General features: G+C 39.7%; 1 protein-coding gene across 1 annotated transcript in view; it reads right to left on the bottom strand.

The window, feature by feature from the left end:
* The window catches only part of Gtf2e2 (general transcription factor IIE subunit 2), a 103,359-nt gene that overhangs the window by 28,919 nt on the left and 46,648 nt on the right, over positions 1–27,792 (bottom strand). The window contains exons 4-6 of the mRNA XM_045158719.1: positions 17,239–17,346; positions 6,558–6,740; positions 3,859–3,952 (exon numbers count right to left, since the gene is read on the bottom strand). Of these exons, the coding sequence (XP_045014654.1) occupies positions 3,859–3,952; positions 6,558–6,740; positions 17,239–17,346 (385 nt within the window). The remainder of the gene's footprint in view (positions 1–3,858; positions 3,953–6,557; positions 6,741–17,238; positions 17,347–27,792) is intronic.

Genomic DNA, 27,792 nt, shown 5'->3' with positions numbered 1-27,792 from the left:
AAAGCGCTTTAAGGCAACAGATGCACCTCAATTAATTTTCATTTCATAAATATTAACTGTACCTTGTACCCTATCATCCAAGTCTGCATCTCAAGGGATATTAGGTAATGTCTAGAGCTGACTAGGTTTTCACCCCATAGGAAAAGCTGTCCTTGAACAAGTAAAGAAGCAGCACTTCACATCCAGGCGGCAACAGTACCAGTGAAAACCCTGCTTGACTCCCAACACCCTTCCTTAAAACTATGAATTATTGGAAAATACCAGTTTATAATATCAATCAGAGCATGCCATCTAATCCTGTTTTATGTGTATATATAAAGTACTCTGCATTGTTGGTAGACATAATGCACATTGTATACAGAATGATTTTGAAGGAACACTTTGCAGTTTCAAACTATACCAAGAATTCAGAGCCAGTTAGGTACAACATCAGTCATGACATATAAGCTGTCCACTCAACACACATTGATTAGTCATTGAAGCTAAAATGATCATGGTGATTCTATATACAAATATCGACAGCTATTTCATTTATGTTCTATTAACCTGTGACTGATCATTTATAAATGTTGAAATACATTTCCTTCCTAGAATTTTCTAGCATCTATAATGTTTCTGAATGTATATAAGCACTGTGAAAGGAAAGATGCTGTTCACTACTACATCCCTACATCTAGCAGAATGACTCTAGCATACAGTGGGGAGGTGAATACTGAATAAACAGGTTCATGAATAAACATTGAATAGACTAAAACACAGTCCCATAAGTGTCAATAAGGAAATATAAAGGCAAAAGAGATTAAAAGAATGGAAATAAACTGTACAATTTTCAAAATAAATGGAGAAAGCCAGGCCAGCCTAGGCTACGGAGTGAGTTCCAGGTCAGCCTACATTAGAGTAAGACCATACTTCAAAGGAAAACAAACAAACAAACAAAAATCCCTTTTGTCCCTACCAGTTAAGCAATAGGAAATGGGGAAAATTTTAGACCAACAAAAGCCAAATATAATGACATTAAAATAGAGGTTATGGGCTGGAGAGATGGCTTAGCGGTTAAGCGCTTGCCTGTAAAGCCTAAGGACCCCGGTTTGAGGCTCGGTTCCCCAGGTCCCACGTTAGCCAGATGCACAAGGGGGCGCACGCGTCTGGAGTTCGTTTGCAGAGGCTGGAAGTCCTGGCGTGCCCATTCTCTCTCTCTCTCTCCCTCTTATCTGTCTTTCTCTCTGTGTCTGTTGCTCTCAAATAAATAAATTTAAAAAAATTTAAAAAAAAAATAAATAAAATAAAATAGAGGTTATATTAAGGACTAAAAGGACAAACAAAAGACACAGATTGGAAAAGGCTAAGCAAAACTAAACAGCAGTACTCATAGGCATAGCACCCAAGAGACAAGAAATACTAACGGCTCAGTGTAGGGATTGCAAGAAAGGCCAGGCCTACTACTGCTAACACAAAGGGTGCTCCACCTGTCTCCAGGGAGAAAGTACCAAGAACTTCCGAGTAGCATGCTACCCTCCTACAGCACTGCTGCACTCTCTTCAGTCAACCACCTTAGAGCTGCAGCTGGACTTAGAAAAGATATGCAACACTATGCTGCCACCTGCAGACCACACACCAATGAAAACTTCCATTGAGATTGGTTATGCTGACTCAAAGTGTCCAGGCGAATGAAAAACCAAAACCAGTAGAATTCAAGTGCCCTGAAATTTCTACTTAACTAACCAACATTTACTGAGCACCAACTACCTGGGAATTACGTAATCAGGACCTTCACAAAAGCACAACATTCTATTTACTGAGATGAATATGCCACTGAAGTAACCTCAGTAGCTGGCATAAGCTACTTACTTCTAGCACCACAAGCCTGTATACCTACCGCCACACAACCTATAAACAAAAATGTAAGGTTATTGTGCAAGCAACAAGTCAGGCATGGTGGTGCACACCTTTAATCCCAGCACCCAGAAGGCAGCAGAGGTGGGAGGATTGTTGTGAGTTTGAGACCACCCTGAGACTACATAGTGAATTCCAGGTCAGCCTGGGCTCAAGTAAGACCCTACCTCGAAAAACCAAAAAAAAAAAAAAAAAAAAGCCCTCCTCATTATCAACATATTAAATGGCTATGAGAAGGACAAGATTTACAAAGGCATGTTACATAAAAATAGTATTCAATAGGTCCTCTTTTATTTAATGGCACAGATAGTAGCAACACAATTACTATGCAGCCAAAGCAGCAGCCTCATGTACATGTTTCTATAGAATAAGGGTATTATTTTGTTTTTGTTTTTGCTTTTCAAGGTAGAATTTCACTCTAGCCCAGGCTGACCTGAAATTCACTATGCAGTGTCAGTCTCAAACTCATAGCAATCCTCCTACCTCAGCCTCTTGAGTGTTGGAATTAAAGGCATGAGCCACTACACCCAGTGGATTAAAGTATTTTAGTGTGGATTTTTATTTTGAAGTTTGTTTTACTTATTTATTTTTGGTTTTCCAAGGTAGGGTTTCACACTTGCCCAGGCTGAGCTGGAACTCATTATGTAATCTCAGGATGGCCTCAAAGTCATACTGGGATTAAAGGCGTACGCCACCATGCCGGGCCTTTTAAATTTTTTATTTGTTTATTTGCAAGCAGAGATAGAAAGAGAGAGAGAGAGACAAAGAGAGAATGGGCACACTAGGGCCTGTAGCCACTGCAAACAAACTCCAGATGCATGTGCATTTGGCTTACGTGGATCCTGGGGAATCAAACTTGAGTCCTTTGGATTCGCAGACAAACACCTTAACTGTTAAGCCATCCCTCCAGCCCTATTTTGAAGTTTTATAATAAAATTGATGTTTAATTCTTATCATTTTATAAAACTTCAAAAGTAACATAACTTACAGTAAAATAACACAATTTGTTTAGGTAGGAATTTCCACTTAAATAAGCAATAAATCCCTGTTTAACTATATTTTGCATGATGAATATCCAAAACACATCAAAGTGAAAATCCAAAATAAGGTTATCACATATTCTGAAGAAGATCAAACTAACACAGTTAAATATACAACATAGTTGCCATAAAAAATAATTTTTAAAATATCTCTTTATTTATTAATTTTCAAGGAGAGAGATACAGAATGAGCGTGCAGGGCCTCTAGCCACAGTAAGCGAATTCCAGATGCATGTACCACTTTGTGCATCTGGCTTAACAAGGGTACTGGGAAATTGAACCTAGGTCATTAAGCATTGCAGGAAAGCACCTCAACCACTGAGCCATCGCTCCAGCAAGCCCCAATAAAATTTCATACCAAACTTGATAAATAAAAAATTCACAAGAAAAGAGCAGTCACCAATAAAAATTTACTTTTTCACATCAGGATATAAAATTTTATTTGTAAAATTACAGACATTGGGGCTGGAAAGATGGCTTAGCGGTTAAGGTGCTTGTATGCAAAGCCAAAGTACCCAGGTTCCCCAATACCCATGTAAAGCCAGAGGCATAAGGTGGCACATGTGTCTGGAGTTCATTTGCAGGGGTTGCAGGCCCTGGTGCACCCATTCATTCTCTCTCTCTCACAAATAAATATTTTTAAAACATATTTTTAAAATATTCATTTCCCCATATATAAAGAAGACATAAAGAAATAGATTGAGGGTGGGGATGAACTTTGGGAAGGCAGGAGGGCATGAGGGGAATATAACCAACAAAATATATGCTTGTATGAAAATTTCTTTACCTAATAGTACCATATACAATGAATATATGCAATGAAATATAAGAAAAAAAGTACTAACATTTAATGTATAGCTGTATTATATTATAATCTTTATCATCTTAAAATCATAATCTACTAGCAAATTAAAGAATAGCTCACCTTCATCCACAGAAAACTGGCAGCTCTTATCATTGAAAAAAAGTATTTTCTTCTTATCGGGACGATTTACAAATAGTATCTGGTCGCCTAAAGCCTTAAAGGTAAAGAAAAAATTTTCAGTTAACTCTAAGACAAGAAAACTGACAAGTTTTTTGTTTGTTGTTTTGCTTTTTTGAGGTACAGGTAAAGTCTTGCTCTAGCCTAGGATGACCTAGAATTAGTCTCAGGCTGGCCTAGAACCCACAGTGACCCTCCTACTTCAGCCTCCTGAGTGCTGGGATTAAAGGTGTTTTGGTTTTTTTTTAAATGTATATATTTTATTTATTTATTTATTTAGTTGAGAGAGGGAAAATGGGCACACCAGGGCCTCCAGCCAGTGCGAATGAACTCTAGGCGAATGCACCACTGTGTATCTGGTTTTAAGTGAGTACTGGGCAATCAAACTCAGGTCATTAGACTTTATAGGCAAGTATCTTAACTGCTAAGCCATCTCACTGATACTTTTTACTATTATTACTTTTAAGATGAATCAGAAAATGAATGCAAAAAAAAAAAAAAAAGCCAGATAAGGAAGGAGTACTCTAGACTACTATCTGATGAAATTCATGGGAGGGGGGGCAGGAGTGTTTGACACTTGGTCCCCAGCTGATGACCCTGTTTGGGAAGGTTGTGGAACCTTTTAGGAGATAGAGGCTTGTTGGAGGAAGCAGGTCCCTAAGAGTGGGCTTTGAAATGTTATACCCTGGCCCCACTTCCTATTTGCTTTCTGTTTCCTGAGTATATAATGTGACCAACTGCTTCATGCTCCTGTCATCATGCCTTTCCTGTGGACTGTAACCTCAATACTGTAAGCCATGACAAACCTCTTCCTTCTTTAAACTATTTCTTGTTAGACATTTGATCACAGCAACAAGTAAACTAATACACAAGCTAAGTGCATGCATGTTTTTACCACTGTGCTATAATAAGCTATGTTAAGTTTTTATTAAAATTTCTAATTGTTAGAACATAGGTTTGTCACTATGGGGGGATTAGCCACATCCCTTTGCAGTTCCCCTCCCACATGACAGCAGACAGGCTCCTCACTGGGATCTTAACAACACAAATTCCTCAGGTATGAAGTGACAACTGGATCAGCTTCCTGCCACCTAGGCCCAAGGAAACCTGATATATTTAGTGCTTTTGATAAAGTCCTAGCACACAGCAGCTATAAGACATGTTCACCATGTAGTAAGGCTTTATATCTAGTGAGACTCCCTCCCCTTAAAAATATGTATGTATGTATATGTGTGTGTATGAATTTATACATATGTATATATTTGTGTGTGTGTGTGTGTCTAAAGGCATGCCAGGGTCTCTTGTCACTGAAAGTTTCATGTCTGCCTTTACATAATTACTGGGGAAATGAATCCAGGCTGACAGGCTCTGCAATCAAGCACCTTAAACTACTGAGTCATCTCCCCAGCTCTCTACTATGGTTTTATACTCACGTAAATGACTCAAATAATGATTGTGTGTGCATTGTGTGTGTGTGTGTGTGTGTGTGTGTGTATGCACACATTGGTGCACTACGGCCTCTTGCTACTATAAACAGAACACCAGACATTTGCTCTGCTTTTTGTGGCCAGCACATGTGGGTGGCTTGGGAACTGAACCCAGACCAGCAGACTTTGCAAGCAAGTGACTTAACTGTTGAGCCATCTTCCCAGCTACAAGTTATGTTTTCTGGGTTTTTTGTTTTGTTTGCTTTGTTTTGTTTTTTGTTTTCCTGGGCATGACAGCACACCTTTATGACAGAGAGAGCAAGAGAAACAGAGAACTGCCACACCAGGACCTTCAGCCACTGCAACTGGACTCCAGACACGTGCATTACATTATGTGCTTGTGCAATCTTGCGTGTCTGTCTTACCTTGTGCATCTGGCTTATGTGTGATCTGGAGAGTTGAACATGGGTGCTTAGGCTTTGCAGGCAAGTGTCTTAACCGCTAGTCTTTATGTGGGTTTTTTGAGACAAACCTTCAATGGCCTGGAACTTGCTATGCAGACCAAGCTGGCTTCAAACTTCTGGAAATCCTCCCATTTCTGCCTCCTAAATGCTGGGGTTAACAGGTATATACCATCACCCCCAGATCATTAAGATATATCAAAAACAATGAAATTGAGGCCATAGGTCCCATGTGACAAACAGTGATGATAACATATAAAAGCAAAGGAGGGCTGGAGAGATGGCTCAGTGGTTAAGGTGCTAGAGGCCCTGGCCCAGTCCTCCCTCTCTCTCAAATAAATTAATTAAATTAAAATAAATATGCTGGAGAGTCAAATAATCATAATTACACAACTACAAAAAGGTGGGAAGAGAAACCTGCTAACATTACACAAAGGTATCCCCTTTTCCTGCTCTGTGGCATAAAACAAATTTCATTTCTTTTTTAAAAATATTTTATTTTTATTTATTTATTTGAGAGAGAAAAAGGTGTGTTGGGAAGGGGAATCCAGGGGAATCAAACCTGGGTCTTTTAGCTTTGCCTTAACTACTAAGCCATCTTTCCAGCCCATAAAACAACTTTCAAATCTTCAAGTGGCTCATCACATTCCCATGTACACAGGACGGAGACTTTAAAAAGAACTGATTTTTTTTTTGTATATCTAAAACCAAGAAGAAACCTCAAATTTTAATAAAAGAGAGCGAGGTTGGTTACCTTGACAGCTTTCTGGGAATTAGGCAGTCCTTCTTCTATGTCTTCTAAAAGAATTCCTCCTAGTCCTCGCTGGTCATGGTTATCCAAAAGCCTGAGCAAGGCCTTCTTATCTTTCAAGTTGTACTTGGGTTTGAAGGCATATTTCCCATCTATTACTTCAATTTTGGGATTGTTGACTAATGCCTATAATGACACAAATTGGATATAGTCACAAAAAGAAATCTCACCTGTGTTCTTAAATTCTAACATCACCCAGTACAGTAGCAAATTATAAGCATCTTGTGAACATAAACTAGCAGATCTGAAATACCTGCCATTCAAGATCCTAGAGCAGCATAGTGCTGGCCTTTTTTTGTTTTGAAGCAGGATTTCAATTGATCCCAGGTTGACTCACTGTCAAGCCCAAGTTGACCTCAATACTCAGTGTTCCTTCTACCTCAGCCTCCCAAATACCATGTGGCACACACCTTTAATCCAAGTACTAGAGAGGCAGAGGAAGGAGGATTGCTGTGAATTTGAGACCACCCTTGAGACTACAAAGTGAATTCAAAGTCAGCCTGAGCTGACCCTACCTCAAAAAAAACAAAGAAAAAAAAAAGGCATGAGCCACCACACCTGGCTAATGCTAGACCACACCTGGCTAATGCTAGCTTTTTATTTACATTCTATCACAATTGCTTTGAAGAGTGTTCATCTCATAGTCTTTTGGAAGACAAACTGGGTAAACATTAAAACACCTATTAACATCAATAGACACAATGAACTGGGTACTACCCAGCCTACCTTCAAAGTACAGTTTATCATTTATTAGCATAATGGGAGAATATTACCCTGGAATCAATAAGCCAACAGTCAGTTGTTCTAATCTGATTATCAACGGGCACTAGCAGCTGTGGAAGGAACTAAAAAGGACAGCCTAGTGCATACAGGAACTGTACCTTGGACATCAGTATAAAAAGGAAACTGGGGGCTGGAGAGATGGCTTAGCGGTTAAGTGCTTGCCTGTGAAGCCTAAGGACCCCGGTTCGAGGCTCGGTTCCCCAGGTCCCACATTAGCCTGATGCACAAGGGGGCGCACGTGTCTGGAGTTCGTTTCCAGAGGCTGGAAGCCCTGGTGTGCCCATTCTCTCTCTCTCCCTCTATCTGTCTTTCTCTCTGTGTCTGTCGCTCTCAAATAAATAAATAAATAAATAAAAAGGAAACTGGATAGGAACATAGGAATCACTATTGAACTTAATTCTGTTTCTCATCCGTTCTATTGCACAGCTAATAACACAAAGAAATTTCTTCAAGAACAGAGCAACCTAGTCAGGCCTGATGGTATAGGCCTATAATCCCAGCTACTTAGGAGATCAAGGCATGAAGACAGGTGCCTGTTTAAGGCTCTGCTCAACAACAGCCACTAAAAAACTCTATCATAGGAAGATTCTATTACTAGTAATGACCAAATAGCTCCTAAATAAAACATAGCCTTCCATGATACTAAATCAACTAAGTTCATTTTATGTATGAAAATCAAGAACTATTTCTTGTGTGGTAAAATAAACTAATTTAATTATATTTTAAGAATTTTACATTAGGTTTGGTTTGTTTTTTGAGTCAGGACTTCATGTTCTCCAAGAATGGCCTTGAACTCACTATGTAGTTGAAGATGACCTTGAACTGTTGATCCTCCTGCCTCTACTTCCCAAATGCCAGTAATCAGTTACGGGTCTCTATATCTCAATTCACATTTAATCTTTACACTATCACTGAAAAGAGTTGTCTACTTTTTAATTATCTGAGGGAGGGTCTTGCTCTAGCTCAGTCTGACCTGGAATACACTAGGTAGTCTCAGGGTGACAGTGAACTCACAGTGATCCTCCTCTCTGCCTCCCAAGTGCTGCGATTAAAGGCGTATGTCACAACACCCAGCCTAAGAATAGTCGTATTTTAAAAATCACTAATTAAGGACTTCTGATTAAGATGGCAGCATAGGAACCACACCAAAGCAGGCTATGGGAGAAAAAGGCAAGGAAAAAAAAATCAGCAAAATACACTGGTCTACTAAGTGAGAGATATAAGAAATTACAAACTATAAGAGAAGTAGGAAAGATCCAGAGTATCCAGAGCCCACATAGGCAGGCAGAAGCTGCACCAGGTCTGTGGCAGCAGCAGGTACACGGGACCACAGCTGCAAGGCTCTGCTTGAGATGCAGGAAAAGTGAGGAGATTTTCCACACATAACAGAGCTATTCGCAAACTCAAGAAAGGTGAAGAGAAGACCACAGCAACCAACAGAGGACCACATCAGGAGGTAGAGATCACGTGGACTAGCTGGAGAACTAGAGCCACCATCCACGGACTCCCCTCCCCCACTTTCAGTACAAGCGCCAGAAAACACTAAACGCCTGGGAAAGGGAGATCACAGCACCCAGCACCCGCGACCAGACAGGCAATCCAGCAACCCAGTCAGCCTACTTGAACCCACAGCGCACCAAAGAGGGACCCAAGCAGGAGCGCAGCATAACTGAGACGAAAATCATCCCAAAAGGTAACTGGGATTATACCAGGTCAGTACCTGCCAAATAAACCAGGTATACAGGAGTGAATTGGAAGTGCTAAATGAACCTTCCATAGCAGGATAAATTCTATGTTAAATGTAATGGATGGTCGGATTTGCCATTCTTAAATAAGCTACATTTTGGGCTTGTTATTTGTTGCTTCCTGATTTACCACAGCCGCTTTGCTCTTCTGTTCATTAGCGAAGGGTCTCACTTGGTCACAAGCTGACTTGGAACCCTTATCAGACCAGAAATCTTAATCTCCTAGCTGACAGGATTAAGGATGTGGGGCAACAAACACCCTAAGGGACTGTGAATTTGTTAGATACGGGTGTCATAATACCTACTCTTGCATACATACTCTGTGCTATATTTCATTGAATGTACATTGTTAAGTTTTAGAGCCTGCCTGTATTTTGTTCCACTTAGCCTACTTGAATACTCTCATAGCAGGCAAACCCAACATCTAGGGTCACTTTTGTAGGTATTCTGAAAGTCTTAAGAGCCACACCTAGCACCCTAAGCTCCTACCCTGAAGATAAATAACATCAGATTGATTGATACATCTAATATATACTGCAGCTAACTAGAAGATCCAAGCATGAAATTAATCCAAGATGTAAAAACATGTACTTTATAACACAAGAAACACCAAAAATCAAGACAATATAAATCCACCAAAAAATATTAATGCATCAGAAATGACCTCCAGTGAGAACGAGTTAGAGGAAAAGCCTGAGAAAGATTTCAAAAGAATGATTATAAATATGTTCAAAGAAGTCAAAGAGGAAATCAAAGGAATAAAAGATGATGCAGGAAACCAATTTAATGAAATAAAGAGGTCACTACAAGACATAAATAAGGAAATAAAAATAATAAAGAAAAACCAGTCAGAATTACTAGCAATGAAGAACACAGTCAATGAAATAAAAAGCTCTGTAGAAAATCTCACAAGTAGAATGGATGTAGGGGAGATCAGAATATCTAAACTAGAAGACCAGGTGGCATATCTAATACTGTCCAACAAAGAGAAAGACAAACTAACAGGAAAGCATGAATGGGAATTTCAAGATATTCGGGACACTATGAAAAGATCAAACATAAGAATTCAGGGTATAATAGAAGGAGAAGAATTTCACTCCAAAGGCATAGTAGGCATTTTCAACAAAATCACAGAAGAAAACTTCCCCAAACTGGGAAAGAGGTGCCGGTACAGGAATCCTTTAGAACACCAACCATAAAAAACCTGGTAAGAACCTCTCCTCACAATTTTATAATTAAACTACCATACATACAAACCAAAGAAAACATAATAAAAGCACTTAAAAAAATCAAGTTACCTACACAGGCAAGCCCTTCAGGATCACAGCACATTACTCAACACAAACTTTAAAAGCCAAAAGGGCTTTGGAGTGATGTATTCCAAGTTCTGAAAGACAACAACTGTAAACCAAAGTTACTTTATCCTTCAAAGCTATCCGGTCAAATAGATAGAGAAATAAGGAGTTTCCACAACAAAACCAGACTAAAGGAATATTTGAAGACAAAACTAGCCATACAGAAAATACCTGAAAGAATCCTCCATGCTGACAAGAAAGAAAAGCACACATATAAGGAACCAGGAAAAACAAACCATACTCAAATACTAGTTAATATAAGAGAGCAAGGGTAGGGCTGGAGAGATGGCTTAGCGGTTAAGCGCTTGCCTGTGAAGCCTAAGGACCCCAGTTCGAGGCTCGGTTCCCCAGGTCCCACGTTAGCCAGATGCACAAGGGGGCGCTCGCGTCTGGAGTTCGTTTGCAGAGGCTGGAAGCCCTGGCGTGCCCATTCTCTCTCTCTCCCTCTATCTGTCTTTCTCTGTGTCTGTCGCTCTCAAATAAATAAATAAAAAAAATAAAATAAAATAAATAAAATAAAATAAAAAGAGAGCAAGGGTAAAACCAGAACTTTAAAAAAAAAAAGGCAAAAATAAAAACACATATTTTAATAATATCTGTTAATATCAATGGCCTCAATGCCCCAACCAAAAGACATAGGTTTGCAGACTGGGTTAAACAGCAGGATCCTTCAATTTGTTGGCTCCAAGAAACTCACCTTTCTACAAAGGATCTTAGGGGGAAAGGTTGAAAAACAGTATTTCAAGCAAATAGGCCTAGAAGACAAGCAGGGGTTGCTATCCTAGTATCTGAGTAGTAGACTTCAGTCCAACATTAGTTAGGAAAGATAAGGAAGGTCACTTTATATTGATTAAAGGCATATTCCAACAGGAGGACATTACAATTCTAAACATATATGCACTTAACATGGGGGCTCCCAACTTCATCAAACAAACGCTATAGGATTAAGGTCACAGATAACTCCAAACACAGTTGTAGTGGGTGACTTCAAAACCCAACTCTCATCAATTGACAGGTCATCCTGGCAAAAAATAAACAGAGAGGCATCTGGATTAAATAAGGTCAGAGAACAAATGGACCTAACAGATATATACAGGAAATTTCATCTAAATGCTGCAGAATACACATTATTTTCAGCAGCACATGGACATTCTCTAAAATAGACTATATATTAGGACACAAAGCAAATCTTAACAAATATAGGAAAACTGAAATAATTCCTTGCATTCTATAGGATTAAACTACAAATCATCAAGAAAAGCTACAGAGCATACAAAAATTCATGGAAACTAAATAATACACTACTAAATAATGAATGGGTTAATGAAGAAATCAAGAAGGAAATCAAAAATTCATAGAGTCAAATGATAATGAGAACACAACATACCAAAACCTTAGGGACACAATGAAGTCCTAATAGGGAAATTTATACCTTTACATGCCTATATTAAGAAATTAGAAAGGTCTCAAGTAAATGAACAAATGCTTCACCTTAAAGCCTTGGAAAAAGAACAAGGCAAACCAAAAATCAGTAGACAGGAAGAAATAATAAAGATTAGGGCAGAAATTAATGAAATAGACACCAAAACTACAATCCAAAGAATCAATGAAACAAAGAGTTGGTTCTTTGAAAGGATAAGCAAGATTGATAAACCCTTAGCAAATGTGACCTAAAGAAAGAGAGAAGAGACACAAATTAATAAAATTAGAGATGAAAAAGGCAGCACCACAACAGGTAACAGAGAAATTCAAAAAATCATAGGGACATACTATAAAAACATATATTCCACTAAGTATGAAAATCTGAAAGAAATGGATGATTTCCCTGATTTATATGACCTACCTAAATTAAATCAACATGAGATTAATCACTTAAATAGACCTATAACAAGTATAGAGATCCTCTCCCAACTAAAAAATGTCCAGGCCCAGATAGATTCACCAGTGAATCTTACCAGACCTTCAGGAAGGAACTAACACCCCCACTGCTAATTAAACTTTTCCATAAAATAGAAAAAAAAGGAATCCTACCAAACTCCTTCTACAAAGCCAGCATCAACCTGATAACAAAACAGGCAAAGGTAAAACAAAAAAAAAAATTATAAACCAATCTCCCTCATGAACATAGATGCAAAAATTCTCAACAAAATACTGGCAAACAGAATACAAGAATATATCAGAAAGATCATTCACCCTGACCAAGTAGGCTTTATTCCAGAGATGCAGGGATAGTTCAACGTATGCAAATCAATAAATGTAATACATTATATAAATGGACTGAAGAACAAAAATCACATGATCATTTCATTAGATGGAGAAAAAGCATCTGACAAAATCCAACATCTCCCTTCATGATAAAAGTCCTACAGAGACTGGGAATAGAAGGAACATATCTCAGTATAATAAAAGGCTATTTATGACAAGCCTACAGCCAACATATTACACTAAATGGGGAAAACCTGAAAGCTTTTCCACTAAAATCAGGAACAAGACAAGGGTGTCCACTGTACCCACTTTTACTTAATATAGTACTGGAAGTCCTAGAAGCCATAGCAATAAGGCAAGAGATGCATATAAAAGGCATACAAATTAGAAAGGAAGAGATCAAGTTATCATTATTTGCAGATATTATGATTCTATACATAAAGGGCCCTAAAGACTCTTATCAGCAAACTGTTAGAGCTGATAAACACCTACAGCCATGTAGCAGGATATAAAATAAACACACAGAAATCAGTAGCCTTCCTATATGCTAATAACACTCAGAGGATGAAATCACAGAATCACTGCCATTCACAATTGCATAAAAAAAACTAAAGTATCTTGGAATAAACCTAACTAAGGAAGTGAAGGATTTCTGCAATGCAAACTTTAAAACACTCAAGCAAGAAATTGCAGAAAACAGTAGGAAATGGAAAAACATCCCTTGTCCTTGGATTGGAAGAATCTATATTGTGAAAAGGACAACCTTACCAAAAGCAATCTACACATTTAATGCAATCCCCATCAAAATTCCAATGGCTTTCTTCACGGAAATAGAAAAAAAATCCAAAAATTCATTTGGAATCACAAAAAATCTCAAATATCTAAAACTGAGCAACAAAATTAAGGCTGGTGGTATTCACCATACCTGATTTTAACCTATACTACAGAGCCATAATAACAAAAACAGCATGGTACTGGCACAAAAGCAGACATGTAGATCAATGGAACAGAATAGAGGACCCAGATCTAAGTCCAGGTAGCTATAACCACCTCATATTCCACAAAAATGCCAAAAATACTGATTGGAGAAAAGACAGCCTCTTCAGCAAATGGTACTGGGAAAACTGGATATGCATCTGCAGAAGGATGAAAATAGATTCTTCTTTCGCTCCACACACAAGAATTAAGTCCAAATGGATTGAAGACCTAAACATCAGATCTGAAACTCTGAAACTGATAGAAGAAAAAGTAGGGGAAACCCTTCAACATATTGGTCTTGGCAAAGACTTTCTGAATATAACCCCAATTGCTCAGGCAATAAAACCTCAGATTAACCACTGGGACCTCATGAAATTACAAAGATTTCGTACAGCAAAGGACACTGTGAATAAAGCAAAGAGGCAACCTACAGAATGGGAAAAAATCTTTGCCAGCTATACATCTGATAGAGGATTAATATCTAGGATATATAAAGAACTCAAAAACTTAAGAAGAAATACAAATGGCATACAAGCATCTAAAAAAAAAGTTCTATATCCCTAGTCATCAGGGAAATGCATATTAAAACTATGTTGAGACTCCATCTCACTCATGTCAGATTGGCTACCATCACGAAAACAAATGACAATAAATGCTGGCAAGAATGAGGAAAAAGAGAAACCTTTCTACACTGTTGGTGGGAATGCAACCCAGTGCAGCCATTGTGGAAATCAGTGTGGAGGTTCCTAAGACAGCTAAAAATAGATCTACCATATGACCCAGCTATAGCACTCCTAGGCATGTATCCTAGGGACTCATCTCATTAATTAGAGATATTTGTTCAACCATGTTTATTGCACTCATTTCACAATAGCTGGGAAATGGAACCAGCCTCGATGTCTCTCAACTGATGAGTGGATACAATGGAGTTCTACTCAGCCGTAAAAAAAAAAAAAAAAAAAATGAAGTTATGAAATTTGCAGGAAAATGGATGGATCTGGAAAGGATTATACTGGATGAGGTTTCCCAGGCCCAGAAAGCCAAGTAGCTCATGTTCTCTCTCATATGTGGATCCCAGCTACAGGTGATTGGACTTCTGAGTGAGTAGGAAGAAAACCCACTAGCAATGGCCAGTGAAAAGCTAGAAAAGAAATATAAAGTAAAGAGATAGGAAAGGAGGGGGGTACTTCATAGGATAGTATTGTATATATGTAAGTAGTAGAATAGATTAATGGGGGTAAAAAGGCCCAAGTGAGATCAGGGGAAGAGACTGAGTAAAGGAAAGCGAGGGCTAATCAAAATCTAAGAGGATATAAATAAATCATATGGAAACTTACTTTTTTGGACAATGGAACACTCAGGAGCCATAGATTGTTACTAGAAAATTTTCAGTGCCAGGGATGTGATACCTTTCAGTGAGTTGTTGGCCAGGGAGGTCCCTGATGCCTCCAAAACATTACAAGCCATTGCTGAGGCCCTTGGTTTCCCACCAGGAATGGATGGTAAGACCCTATTGCTGAAGACTCCATATACTTGGGCTGCAAGGCGGCTGAGAAACCCTGCTGATAACCTCCTCCATGCAGACCAGCTGACAGAAAGCTAAAGAAGGCATTCTGCATGCAGTTCAATGGGAGAAAAAGAACTCACCAGTGAAGATACTCAATAATGGACACCGCAAGCCAGCCAGGCCAAATGAGCTAACAGGTGCAATAGTGCCCTCTAATTGGACTGGAGGCCCGCTCCATGGGAAGGAATACAACCCTGATACTGAAACCCTAAAACAGGGGTAGTCATGAGCCGTAGGGTTGTAATATCTGCTGCTGTCTGGCTAAATGTATGTACTATGCTCATCAAACTTCCCAGTATACACTTCTCTTAATGTTCATACCCATATATTAATGCTACTCTCACTTTTGGTAGAGAATCTTCTCTTTTCAGATGGCAGTGACCTTGACCTTGTGATGACTCAGAAGGCATCATCATGCTGGGAAGAAGTGACAGGAGTGCTCACTCAACACTATAATATCGCTATCACACCTTCTAAGGCTCAGGGTCCATTGTGGAAGAGGTGGCGGAAAAAATTAAGAGCCAAAAGAAGGGCAGGACTCCTTACAATGTGCTCCCCCAGACACAAAATGGCCTGGATATCCATGACCTCACAGTACCTGACACTACCTACACAAGACCATCATAATAGGAAGAAAAGATCATGACATCAAAATAAAAGACAGACTGATTGAAAGAAGGAGGGGATATGATGGAGAATGGGATTTCAAAGGGGAAAGTGGGGAAAGGGAGGGCACTACCATGGGATATTTTTGTAATCATGGAAGTTGTTAATAAAAAAATATATTTTTTAAAAAATCACTAATTAAGCTGGGCATGGTGGTACACTTCTTTAATCCTAGCACTGGAAGGCAGTGGTAGGAGAATTACCATGAGTTCCAGGCCACCCTGGGAATACATAGTGAATTTTAGGTCAGGCTGGGCCAGAATGAGACTATACCTCGAAAAGAAAAAGAAAAATCACTAATTAATATATAAACTCAAAAGAAAAAAGAAAATCTAAGCCAGGTGTGGTGGCGCATGCCTCTAATTGCAGCACTCCAGAGGCAGAGGTAGGAGGATAGCTGTGAGTTCGAAGCCACCCTGAGACTATGTAGTGAATTCCAGGTAAGCATGGACTAGAGTTAAACCTACCTCAAAAAACTAAATAAATAAATAAAATCTGAATATTTAGGATGTCACTGATTCATAAATCAGCATGGCTAGTGATTGTTCTGTGCTTTCTTGAAATGGTACACATTCATATATAACATTCATTCATGTTTATTTTTCTAAGTAAATTCCTAAGGATGGTACCATGTATCAACCTAAAATAGATGTCCCTCGTGCTTTAAATTTTCTAACATGTACGTACAGTGTATAGTTTATAAGCATATAAAATTGTTTTTACAATTCAATATAATTATTTTATAAAATTTGAGGAATTGATACACTGAATTCACAATTTTGATATAAAGTCTTAAAGATTTTTTTGAACAATAGAAAAGTACATGAAAGCCAGGAAATAACTTATAAAAAGCCAGACACAGTGGCTCATGCCTGTAATCCTGACACTTGGGAAGCCACGGCAGAATTGCCCTAAGATTGAGGCCTCCTTGGGCTATATAGTGAGTTAAAGTCCAACATGGAATACAAGTAAACAATCCTGTCTCAAAAACAACAGACAGCCTGGCGTGGCTGCACACACTTTTGATCCCAGCACTCAGGAGGCAGAGGTAGGAGATCACTATGCATTTGAGGCTAGTCTGGGACTACAAAGTAAGCTTGACTATAGCCTGGGCTAGAGTGAGACCCTACCTAAAAAAAAAAAAAAAACAAAAAAAAAAAACACCATCTCCAGGATGGAGGTATGGCTCAATGGCAAAATGTTTACAGCAGGCACAACTGAGCACTGCCAAAACAAACCAATCAATAAGAAGCACTCTAGTTGTAGCAAACACTTCCATAATTAACTTATTTTACTAAAGTTTTTTGCAATATTTTAAACCTTACCTCAGTCATTAGCCATTGCTTCTGCTTGAGCCCAATATCTAAATGCTGTGTTTCATCCAAAATCTCTTCTAAAGTTAGAGGGTGTGTATCTCCTCGTTGGTGGCGTGTCTATTAAGGGGAGAAATTATAATTAAGGAAAGTTTTAAAGTGGTAACTGCATTAAATCAAAGTTATACATGTCTTCAGAAGTGTAATGCACTATTGTAGATATTCTGAATAGTGATGAAGAGCAGTGTCCATGAAGTCACACAGAACTAGTGCAAACTCAAAGCCTGATGACATCAAACGATAATCTGGAAAAATATTTGCAACTTTTATCACAAACTAATCTTAAAGCCAAGAGCAGTGGTACATAACCTATAAATCCAGTCTGAAGGAGGCTGAGTTCAAAGGCTACAAGGTTAGTTCAAAGCCAACATAAAAAGCCTTGTCTCAAAAGACAGAGAGAGAGAGAGATGCTGAAGAGACGGCTCACTGATTAAGGCCCTTGCCTGGCCCAGGCTCCATTCCCCAGTACCCACATAAAGCCACATGTACAAAGTAGTGCATGCATTTGGAGCTCATTTACAGCAGCAAGAGGCCCTGATACATCCATTTTCTCTCTCTCTCCCTCCCCCAAACTCTGCTTACAAATAAATAAAAATTTTTCTTTAAATGAAGGCAGGGCGGGGGAGGTGTAGAAAAATGGCTTAGCAGCTAAGGCACTTGCCTACAAAGCCACAGGACCCAGGTTCAATTTCCCAGTACCCACATAAAGCCAGATGCACAAGGTGATGCATGTGTCTAGAGTTAGTTTGCAGTGGCTAGAGGACCTGGTGCATCCATTTTCTCTATCTACACTTCTCTCTCAAATAAATAAATAAAATATTTAAAAAGAAAACAACAACAACAATAAAAGGAAGCCAGGTGTGGTAACACATGACTTTAACCCCACCACTTGGGAGGTTGAGGGAAGAGGAACATTACCCCATCATGCCAGCCAGCCTGGAGCTACAGAGTGAGTTCCAGGCTAGCCTGCACTAGAGTGAGATCCTGCCTTGAAAACAGAAACCATGCCCCTCAAAAAAAAAAAAAAAAAAACATGAAGTAGGGGACTGGAGAGATGGCCGAGCAGTTAAGGCGCTTGCCTGCAAAGTCTAATGACCTGAGTTCAATACCCCAGTACCCACATAAAGCCAGATGCACTAAGTGAAGCCTGCATCTGAAATTCATTTGCACTGGCTAGAGGCCCTGATGTACCCATCCATATTCATTCTCTCTCTCTCTCTCTCTCTCTCTCTCTCTCTCTCTCTCCTCTTTAAAAAATAAAAATAAAAATTGTTTGTGTGTGTATGTATACACACACATACATATATTTTAAAACTTAAAAAAAAAAATGAAGGGGCTGGGCATAGTAGCACACATCTTTAATCCCAGCACTTGGGAGGCAGAGGTAGAATGATCACTGTGAGTTCAAGGCCAGCACAAGACTACATAGTGAATTCCAGGTTGGCCTGGCCTATAGCAAGACTTTACCTTGAAAAATAAACAAACAAACAAAAAAAAAAGGGAGGGAAGGAAGAGAAAAATATGATGAAGGAAGAGAACAAAAAGAGAAAAGAAATAAGATGATAGAGGTAAAGGAGGAAAAAGGGGAGAAGAAGGTGACAGAGGAGGAAGAGAAGGTGACAGAAGAGGAGGAGAAGGTGACAGAGGAGGAAGAGAAGGGGAGAGAAGGTGACAGAGGAGGAGGAGAAACGGGAGGAGAAGGTGACAGAAGAGGAAGAGAAGGGGACAGAGGAGGAGGAGAAGGGGGAGAGAAGGTGACAGAGGAGGAGAAAGGGCAGAAAAAGTGACAGAGGAGGAGAAGAAGGGGGAGAGAAGGTGACAAAGGAGGAGGAGAAAGGGCAGAGAAGGTGACAAGAGGAGGAGGAAAAGAAGAAGAGAAGGTGACAGAGGAGGAAGAGAAGGGGGAGAGAAGGTGACAGAGGAGAAGACACAGGAGGAGGAGGTGAAAGAGAAGGAGGAGAAGGGAAAGGGGGTGACAGAGGAGGAGAAGGATAAGGAAAAGGAGGAGAGCAGCAGGAGGCAATACCAGCACCAAAGCATTGATTTTTCTACTATTTCAAAATTCTCCCCTACCCACCCCCCAAAAAAGTTGCAAGAAAACACAAGCAACAGAAAAAGAAGTATAGGAGCTGGTGAAACGGCTTAACAATTACACTGTTTGCCTGTGAAGCCTAAGGACCCCGGTTCAATTTCCCAGGACCCACATAAGCCAGATGCACAAAGGGGCTCATACGTCTGGAGTTCGTCTACAGTGGCTAAAGGTCCTGACACAGCCATTCTTTCTTTCGATCTACCCCTCTTTCTTGCTCTCAAATAAATATTTTTTAAAAAAGAAATATAAATGACCTTAAGTATGAAACAACACTCAAGATGCTTCTTAGCTCTAACACAGAAAAACTTCAAATGTGTGCCAACTCCACTGGTAAGGATATGAGGAAACAGGCCTTCTCACAGGAGAACAAACCCTTAGGGAAGGCACAATTCAACAGCTGTATGACGTGACAATTACTTCTCTGGGGTTTATTCCACAGACCAGCACAAAACACGACTACAATTCACTGCAGCACTGCTTGTAAAAGAGAAATGTTGGAAACCTACATAGCCATCAATAAAGACCAAGGAAACTTCCAGCAAATAAACATGGAACCACAGCACTTCTATGTGACCTTTTCTTTAACTGGTACAGCTGTTGAGTGTGGCCAGGTTCAGGAAAGGCTTGCCTCTACTATCTTGCACCAAGGTGAAAAGAAGGTCTGGTAGGACCCACATTGGGACCAATATCCCTCCTCCTTAAACATCAGAGTGAATAGAGGTGACAAGGGGGCCATAAATCAGAAAATATAAGTGCTTTCAAGAAGATGACAAAACAGAGACTTCTGGTTAAGATGTCGACATAGACACCACACCAAAGCAGCCTGGGGGGAAAAAAGACCAAAAAACCTCAGCAAAATACACACTTTTACTGAAAAGTGAGGTGTATAGGAAATTGAAGCAGCAGCGGAGAAGTAGGAGAGATCCAGAGCATCCAGAGCCCGCACAGGCTGGCTAAAGCGGCCCCGGCAGCTCCGCCAACCTCTGCGACGGTGGGGCGCACCAGAAAGCTGCCAGGCTCGGCTCCAGCAGCAAGAAAAACCAGGTGCGGGCGCTTTCCCTCACACCGCGCTCTCCGCAACTCAGGAAACGTGAAGGGAGAGCGGCAGTGAGCAAGGGAGGAGCAGACCGCGAGGTAGAAGAACAACACGTGGAGCAGCGAGAGAACCAGAGCAGCTGCGGCTCCCTCCCCTCCCCCACCGCCTGAGCCCAGCTCCAGCGAACAGAGCAGCTGTCCTGAGCCCCAGCTAAGCCAACTTGGGCCAACAGTGGGACCCAAGCAGGAACAGAGTCCGGCAGCAACATCAGCTCCTCCGGCACCGGTAACAGAAGCCCCAGCAGTGGCAGACCCAGCAGCAGCAGCTTCAGTGGCAGCAGTGGCTCCAGAAGTGGCAGCTACAGCAGCAGCAGCAGCAGAGGCAGCAGCAGCAATGGGCCCAGCAGCAGCAGCTTCAGCTGCTGACAGACCCAGCAGGGGCAGCTTTAGCAGCAGCAGTTCCAGCAGCGGAGGTGCTGATCTGCAGGGCCACAGTTGCCAGGCTCAGTTTGCCCCACAGGAAAAGCCAGCTCCACATATCAGAACACCGTCTGACGAGCCAGGCAGCAACTTGACTGAGACCAAAATCATCCAAGGTAACTGGGATTGCACCAGGGAAGGGTCTCACTTGGTCACAAGCTGACTTGGATCCCTCTACAGACCAGAAATCTTAATCTCTATGTTGATAGAGGATCTGGTTGTTATAACAACTACTCTGGCATACATACTTGGGGCTGTTTTTGATTGAATGGGTACAGAGTTTAGTTAACTTTTAGAATCTACCTGTATTTTATTCCACTCAGCCTACTTGAATACTCCCACAGCAGGGAAACTCAACCCCTAGGAACACCTTTGTAGATACTCTGAGAGTCTTCAGAGCCACACCTAACACCTTAAGCTCCTACCCGGAAAATATATAACATCAAATCAATTGATACAGCTAAGAATACCCAGCTAGCTAGAAAATCCAAGCATTAACTTAATCCAAGATGCAAAAATATATACATTATAACACAAGAAACACTAAAAAGCAAGACGATATAAATCCACCTAAAAGTATTAATGCATCAGAAATGACCTCCAGTGAGAATGAGTTAGAGGAAAAGCCTAAGACAGATTTCAAAAGAATGATTGTAAATATGTTCAAAGAAGTCAGAGAACAAATCAAAGGAGTCAAAGAGGAACTTAAAGAGGAAATCAAAGGAATCAAAGAAGATGCAGGAAACCAATTTCATGAAATAAAGAAGGCAATACAAGACATAACTAAGGAAATAGAAATAATAAAGGAAAACCAGTCAGAATTACTAGCAATGAAGAACAAAGTTAATGAAATAAAAAAACTCTGTAGAAAATCTCACCAGTAGAATAGAAGGAGGAGAGGACAAAATATCCAAGCTACAAGACCAACAAAGAGAAAGACAAACTTATAGAAAAGTATGAGTGGGAATTTCAAGATCTTCGGGACACTATGAAAAGATCAAATATTACAATTCAGGGCATAGTAGAAGGAGAAGAATTCCACTCCAAAAGCATAGTAGGAATCTTCAACAAAATCACAGAAGAAAATTTCCCCCAAATTGGGAAAGAGGTGCCAATGCAGATACAGGAAGCCTTTAGAACCCCAGCCAGACAAAACCTGGAAAGAACCTCTCCTCACCATATTATAATCACACTTCCAAACACACACACCAAAGAAAAAATATTGAAAGCAGTGAGAGAGAAAAATCAAGTTACCTACAAAAGCAAGCCCATCAGGATTACAGCAGATTATTCAACACAAACTTTTAAAGCCAGAAGGGCATGGAGTGATATATTCCAAGTTCTGAAAGATAACAACTGTCAACCAAGGTTACTATATCCTGCAAAAATATCCATTCAAATAGACAAAGAAATAAGGACATTCCATGACAAAAGCAGGTTAAAGGAGTATGTGAAGACAAAACCAGCTCTACAGAAAATACTTGATAGAATCCTCCATGCTGAAGAAAAGGAAAGGCACACATATAAGGAACCTAGAAAAAACAAGCAATACTCAAATACTAGTTAACACAAGAGAGCACAAGTAGAACTGGAACCACAAAAAAAAAAAAAAAAAAAAGGCAAACATAAATACACACCTTGCAATAATATCTCTTAATATCAATGGCCTCAATGCCCCAACCAAAAGACATAGGTTTGCAGACTGGGTTAAAAAGCAGGATCCTACAATTTGTTGTCTCCAAGAAACTCACCTTTCTACAAAGGATAGACATTATCTTAGAGTGAAAGGTTGGAAAACGGTGTTTCAAGCAAATGGGCCTAGAAAACAACCAAGGGTTGCTATCGTAATATCTGACAAGGAAGACTTTAGTCCAACGTTAGTCAAGAAAGATAAGGAAGGTTACTTGATATTGATTAAGGGCACACTCCAACAGGAGGATATTACAATCCTAAACATATATGCACCTAACATGGGGGCTCCCAACATCAAACAAACACTATTAGAACTAAAGTCACAGATAACACCAAACACAGTGGTAGTGGGTGACTTCAACACCCCACTCTCATCAACTGACAGGTCATCCCAGGAAAAAATAAGCAGAGAGGCATCTGGACTAAATGAGGTCATAGAAGGAATGGACCTAACATATACACAGGACATTTCATCCAAAGGCTGCAGAATATACTTTCTTTTCATCAGCACATGGAACATTCTCTAAAATAGACCATATATTAGGACACAAAGCAAATCTTAACAAATTCAGGAAAATTAAAATAATTCCTTGCATTCTATCTGACCACAATGGAATTAAACTACAAATCAGTAGCAAGAAAGGCAATAGAGCATATACAAAATCATGGAAACTAAACAATACACTACTAAATGATGAATGGGTCAATGAAGAAATCAAGAAGGAAATCAAAAAATTTATAGAGTCAAATGATAATGAGAACACAACATATCAAAATCTCTGGGACACAATGAAGGCAGTTCCAAGAGGTAAATTTATAGCCTTAAGGGCCTATATTAAGAAATTAGAAAGGTCACAAGTCAACAACCTAATGCTTCACCATAAAGCCTTGGAAAAAGAAGAACAAGGCAAACCAAAAATCAGTAGGTGGGAAGAAATAATAAAGATTAGGGAAGAAATTAATGAAATAGAAACAAAAACAAAACACAAAGAATTAATGAAACAAAGAGTTGGTTCTTTGAAAGGATACACAAGATTGATAAACTCTTAGCAAATCTGACCAAAAGAAAGAGAGAAGATGGGCTGGAGAGATGGCTTAGTGGTTAAGCGCTTGTCTATGAACCCTAAGGACCCCGGTTTGAGGCTCAGTTCCCCAGGTCCCACGTTAGCCAGATGCACAAGGGGGGGCGCACGCGTCTGGAGTTCGTTTGCAGAGGCTAGAAGCCCTGGCGTGCCCATTCTCTCTCTCTCTGTCTTTCTCTCTGTGTCTGTCGCTCTCAAATAAATAAATAAAATTAAAAAAAAAAAGAGAAAGAGAGAAGAGACACAAATTAATAAAATCAGAGATGAACAAGGTAACATCACAACAGATTCCAGAGAAATTCAAAAAATCATAGGGACATACTATAAAAGCATATACTCAACAAACTATGAAAATCTGAAAGAAATGGATGATTTCCTTGATTTATATGACCTACCTAAATTAAATCAAAATGAATTAATCACTTAAATAGACCTATAACAAACATGGAGATCCAAACAGTTATCAATAATCTCCCAACTAAAAAAAGCCCAGGCCCAGATGGATTCACTGCTGAATTTTACCAGACCTTTAAGGAACAGCTAACACCATTGCTTGTTAAGCTTTCCAGGAAATAGAAAAAGAAGGAATTCTACCAAACTCCTTCTATGAGGCCAGCATCACCCTGATACCAAAACCAAGCAAAGATAGAACAAAAAAAGAAAATTACAGACCAATCTCCCTCATGAACATAGATGCAAAAATTCTCAACAAAATATTGGCAAACAGAATACAAGAGTATATCAAAAAGATCATTCACCCTGACCAAGTAGGCTTTATCCCAGAGATGCAGGGATGGTTCAACATACGCAAATCTATAAATGTAATACATTATATAAACGGGTTAAAGGACAAAAATCACATGATCATCTCATTACACGCAGAGAAAGCATTTGACAAAATCCAACCTCCCTTCATGATAAAAGTCCTACAGAGACTGGGAATAGAAGGAACATATCTCAATATAACAAAAGCTATTTATGACAAGCCTACAGCCAACATATTACTAAATGGGGGAAAACTGGAAGCTTTTCCACTAAAATCAGGAACAAGACAAGGGTGTCCACTGTCCCCACTTTTATTTAATATAGTTTTGGAAGTCTTAGCCATAGCAATAAGGCAAGAGACACACATAAAAGGGATACAAATTGGAAAGGAAGAGATCAAGTTATCATTATTTGCAGATGACATGATTCTATACATAAAGGACCTTAAAAACTCTACTATCAAACTGTTAGAGCTGATCAAAACCTACAGCCATGTAGCAGGATACAAAATAAATACACAGAAATCAGTAGCCTTCATATATGCTAACAAACACACAGAGGATGAAATCAGAGACTCATTCAGATTCACAATTGCATCAAAAAAAAATAAAGTACCTTGGAATAAACCTAACCAAGGAAGTAAAGAACCTCTACAATGAGAACTTTAAAACATTCAAGCCAGAAATTGTAGAAGACACTAGAAAGTGGAGAAACATCCCTGTTCCTGGATTGATAGAATCAATATTGTGAAAATGGCAATCTTATCAAAAGCAATCTATACATTTAATGCAATCCCTATCAAAATTCCAGGGCTGGAGAGATGGCTTGGCGGTTAAGCACTTGCCTGTGAAGCCTAAGGACCCTGGTTCAAGGCTCAGTTCCCCAGGATCCACATTAGCCAGATGCACAAGGGGGCACACGCATCTGGAGTTTGTTTGCAGTGGCTGAAGGCCCTGGCATGCCCATTCTCTCTCTCTCTCTGCCTCTTTCTCTCTCTGTCTGTCACTCTCAAATAAAGAAAAGTAAAAAAAAAAAAAAAAAAAAAAATTAAAAATTCCAAAAGCATTCTTCATGGAAATAGAAAAAACAATCCAAAAATTCATTTGGAATCACAAAAAAACTCGAATATCTAAAATAATACTGAGCAACAAAAATGAGGCTGGTGGTATCACCATACCTGATTTTAATCTATACTACAGAGCCATAGTAACAAGAACAGCATGGTACTGGCACAAAAACAGGCATGTAGATCACTGGAACAGAACAGAGGACCCAGATGTAAGCCCAAGTAGCTATAGCCACCTGATATTCGATAAAAATGTCCAAAATAGGGCTGGAGAGATGGCTTAGCAGTTAAGCGCTTGCCTGTGAAGCCTAAGGACCCCGGTTCGAGGCTCGGTTCCCCAGGTCCCACATTAGCCAGATGCACAAGGGGGCGCACGCGTCTGGAGTTCGTTTGCAGAGGCTGGAAGCCCTGGCGCGCCCATTCTCTCTCTCTCCCTCTAACTGTCTTTCTCTCTGTGTCTGTCGCTCTCAAATAAATTAACAAAAATTAAAAAAAAAAAAAAGTCCAAAATAGTCATTGGAGAAAAGACAGCCTCTTCAGCAAATGGTGTTGGGAAAACTGGATATATATCTGCAGAAGGATGAAAATAGCCTCTTCTCTCTCTCGCCATGCCCAAGAATTAAGTCCAAATGGATAAAAGACCTTAACATCAGACCTGAAACTCTGAAACTGCTAGAGGAAAAAGTAGGGGAAACCCTTCAACATATTGGTCTTGGCAAAGACTTTCTGAATACAACCCCAATTGCTCAGGCAATAAAACCACAGATTAATCACGGGCACCTCATGAAATTACAAAGATTTTACACTGCAAATGACACAGTGAATAAAGCAAAAAGGCAACCTACAGAATGGGAAAAAATCTTTGCCAGCTATACATCTGATAGAGGATTAATATCTAGGATATACAAAGAACTCAAAAAGTTAAATAATAAGGAATCAAACAAGCCAATCAAAAAATGGGCTATGGAGCTAAATAAAGCATTCTCAAAGGAAGAAACACGAATGGCATATAAGCATCTAAAAAAATGTTCTACGTCACTAGCCATCAGGGATATGCAGATTAAAACTACATTGAGATTCCATCTCACTCCTGTCAGATTGGCCACCATCGTGAAAACAAAGGATCATAAATGTTGGCAGGGATGTGGAAAATCAGGAACCCTTCTACACTGCTGGTGGGAATGCAATCTGGTCCAGCCATTGTGGAAATCAGTGTGGAGGTTCCTAAAACAGCTAAAGATTGATCTACCATATGACCCAGCTATAGCACTGCTAGGCATATATTCGAAGGGCTCATCTCATTTCCTTAGAAGTACGTGCTCAACCATGTTTATTGCTGCTCAATTTCTCAATTTATAATAGCTGGGAAATGGAACCAGCCTAGATGTCCCTCAACAGATGAGTGGATAATGAAGATGTGGCACATTTATACAATGGAGTTCTACTCAGCGGTAAAGAAAAATGAAGTTATGAAATTTGCAGAAAAATGGATAGACCTGGAAAGTATTATACTAAGTGAGGTAACCCAGGCCCAGAAAGCCAAGTGCCACATGTTCTCTCTCATATGTGGATCCTAGCTACAGATGATTGGGCTTCTGCGTGAGAATGAAAATACTTAGTAGCAGAGGCCAGTAAGTTAAAAAGGAGACATACAGGGAAGAGAAAGGAAGGGAGGAGGGTACTTAATGGGTTGATATTGTACATATGTAAGTACAATGATTGTGATGGGGAGGTAATATGATGGAGAATGGAAGTTCAAAGGGGAAAGTTGGGGGGGGGTGAGGGAGGGAATTACCATGGAATTTTTTTTATTAATCATGGAAAATGCTAATAAAAATTAAAAAAAAAAAAAAGATGATGACAAAACAAAGGAAAGCAATGTCTCATCAGAACCTCTTAAAGGAACTAGTCTTGCCTAAGTGTCAAATAACCTAGAGAGCTTGCTTTTTCATTTCTTAACACCCCAAGCCATCAATTTATGTGATTTCAAGCCATTAAAGCTATGACAATTTCTACAGAAACTACTGGAAACTGAATTCTAACTCTTCTCTTTTTAAATTTTTGTTTATCATTTTTTAAGTTTTTATTTATTTATGACAGAGGGACTAAGAGGCAGAGAGAGAGAGAATGGGCACACCAAGGCCTTCAGCCACTGCAAATGAACTCCAGATGCGTGCACCCTCTTGTGCATTTGGCTAGCGTGGGTCCTGGGGAATTGAGCCTTGAACTGGAGTCCTTAGACTTCACAGGGAAGCGCTTAACCACTACGCCATCTCTCCAGCCCCTTTTTTCTC

Source organism: Jaculus jaculus, chromosome 9 (genome assembly GCF_020740685.1).
Source record: "Jaculus jaculus isolate mJacJac1 chromosome 9, mJacJac1.mat.Y.cur, whole genome shotgun sequence".
Taxonomy (NCBI): domain Eukaryota; kingdom Metazoa; phylum Chordata; class Mammalia; order Rodentia; family Dipodidae; genus Jaculus; species Jaculus jaculus.
This window is presented reverse-complemented; position numbering and strand designations above follow the sequence as displayed.